The following is a 2,040-nucleotide window of genomic DNA, read 5'->3' as shown; positions in this document are numbered from 1 at the left end:
TGAAAACAAAAGTGCAGAACTGTTGAAAGCTGACATTCACACAGAAGAAGTTGAAAAGTAGCTGAACATGTTTAAAATGTACATTCGAAAAAGCTGACTAATGACTAAAGAAAATTCAGAGTCAGAAAACATCTGAATGAATATTAAAAATTCATATTATATTAATCACTGAAAAGTGGGGTCCTTTCTGCTGTTGAGATAAACTCCTGACTGAAAATACCATGTATTTCAATGGGTCAGCTAGAAGGTTATCCCTCTACTTGGATCCACACAGTTTAAAAAGTTTAGATCTCTGAGCTTTGGAAGACACACTGTTGGAAAGAGAACAACGATGGCAACGTTTTGAGCGTTTAATGATAGCTGTAGAGCAAACACTGTGCACACAGCAGCAGTTGAAACAGAAGTTTTTAAGATTAATCTTGGCAGAGTGACAGAGAGCTCATTAAGCAGGCGGTGTGAGCCTGGATGCTATAGCAACTCCAGCCAGTGGCACCACACACACACACACACACACACACACACACACACACACACAAACATGTGGCTCTCTTCTGCTGCTTCAAATAAACAGAAACAGTTTTTCAACTCGGAGCTTATAGTTGCAAATCTCACACGTCTTGACAAAAGGTATTTAAAAGTCCCTGAAGTCATTGCTGTGATATCATGCTTGGGTTATCAAAGAAATACTCTTCATCTTGGATGAAGACCATCATTAGAATGATGAAGGCTTTGAGCCTAAAAGATGATCCAACCCAACAGCCAGTGTCTACAAACCAAGTACGGAGCAGTTTCTCCACTGGAGTGCAAAGTCCACCCAGTGTGATGAAACTATCATTGGTTGATCAATCTGCTTTAACTAGCAACAAACTTGCATCAAAAAGAAAGCGATCTGAAGTTGAGGATCGACTTGATGACAAAAGAAGCTTCTCCACAGCAAAGAAGCAACGGCGTTTCTCTAAAGAGAGACCCCGCAGTCACACTGAAATGAGCAAGACACAGAAGAGGGTACCTAACATATGGATCATCGGCTCAAGTTACATAAAGCGAGGAGAATGGGCAGCACGCCACGTGTTTGGAGAAAACTTTGGACTTGATGCCAATGTTCATTGGTTTGGAAAAACAGGGATGCGCTGGGATGGCGTCCTTCTTCGTTTTGATGCAGAGTTGATGTCCAGAAAGAGTCCACCTGATATTTTGGTCATTCATGCAGGCGGGAACGACTTGGGACTCGTATCCGCCCAGGAACTTTCCTCTGCAATGACTAAAGACTTGACTGAACTGCATGCAAGGATCCCCTCCATGACAATCCTATATTCCTGCATCAACGAACGCCAAGTGTGGAGGTACAGAAATCCAAAGTACATGATGGACATGGGCGAAAAAACTGTAAACTCAATCATGAGAAAGGCAGTTCATTCCTTTGGAGGCTTCATCATTGAACATCCCTCCCTGAGATATTATGACGAAACCCTATTCGGACAGGACGGAATTCACTTCAACAAGAAGGGAAATGAAGTGTTTCTGACCAACATCCGCTGTGCCATCGAGAAGATCCTTTAGAACCTGTCTCACAGAAAATAGACTTGAGAAAACGCACGACCTCTGGCAAACCCAACCTACCATCTGACATCAGGAGCTCTATCAAAACTGTCTTTATTTGATTACTTTAATGTAGTCAAATAAAAATGAGTACAAATCTGAACACTTAAAGTAAACTTCATTAAAATAAAATGATAAATAGATAAATACAAGCTGAATAGTTCAATGTCTTGGCTTCGTTTTAAAGTTTTAATGGTGTCTCTATGCAATAGCATAGCAGAACTTAGCAGAAATATTGTAACTTACCAGAAACATGATAACTTCTCAGAAATACAAGAATTTAGGAGAAATAGTATAAGATAACAGAAAGAATATATTTAGCCAAAAATACTTAAACATTACAGAAACACTATGATTTAGAAAAATAGTACAACATAGCAGAAATACTGTGATTTACCAGAGACACTGTGATGAACTATGAATATTGTAATTTTAAATTAA

At 39.4% G+C, this 2,040-nt stretch overlaps 1 protein-coding gene across 1 annotated transcript; it reads left to right on the top strand.

The window, feature by feature from the left end:
- Positions 1 to 663: 663 nt before the first annotated feature.
- On the top strand, positions 664 to 1,560 carry LOC147313378 (uncharacterized). Its single transcript, XM_086264819.1, has one exon. It carries the CDS (start codon positions 664 to 666, stop codon positions 1,558 to 1,560), a length of 897 nt encoding a protein of 298 aa, XP_086120945.1.
- The last annotated feature ends 480 nt before the right edge of the window (positions 1,561 to 2,040 follow it).

Source organism: Aulonocara sp. 'chitande type north' Nkhata Bay, linkage group LG15 (genome assembly GCF_057382095.1).
Source record: "Aulonocara sp. 'chitande type north' Nkhata Bay isolate Kocher_YH1m ecotype deep benthic linkage group LG15, A_spYH_male_GT1.1, whole genome shotgun sequence".
NCBI classification, from domain to species: Eukaryota; Metazoa; Chordata; class Actinopteri; order Cichliformes; family Cichlidae; genus Aulonocara; species Aulonocara sp. 'chitande type north' Nkhata Bay.
This window is presented reverse-complemented; position numbering and strand designations above follow the sequence as displayed.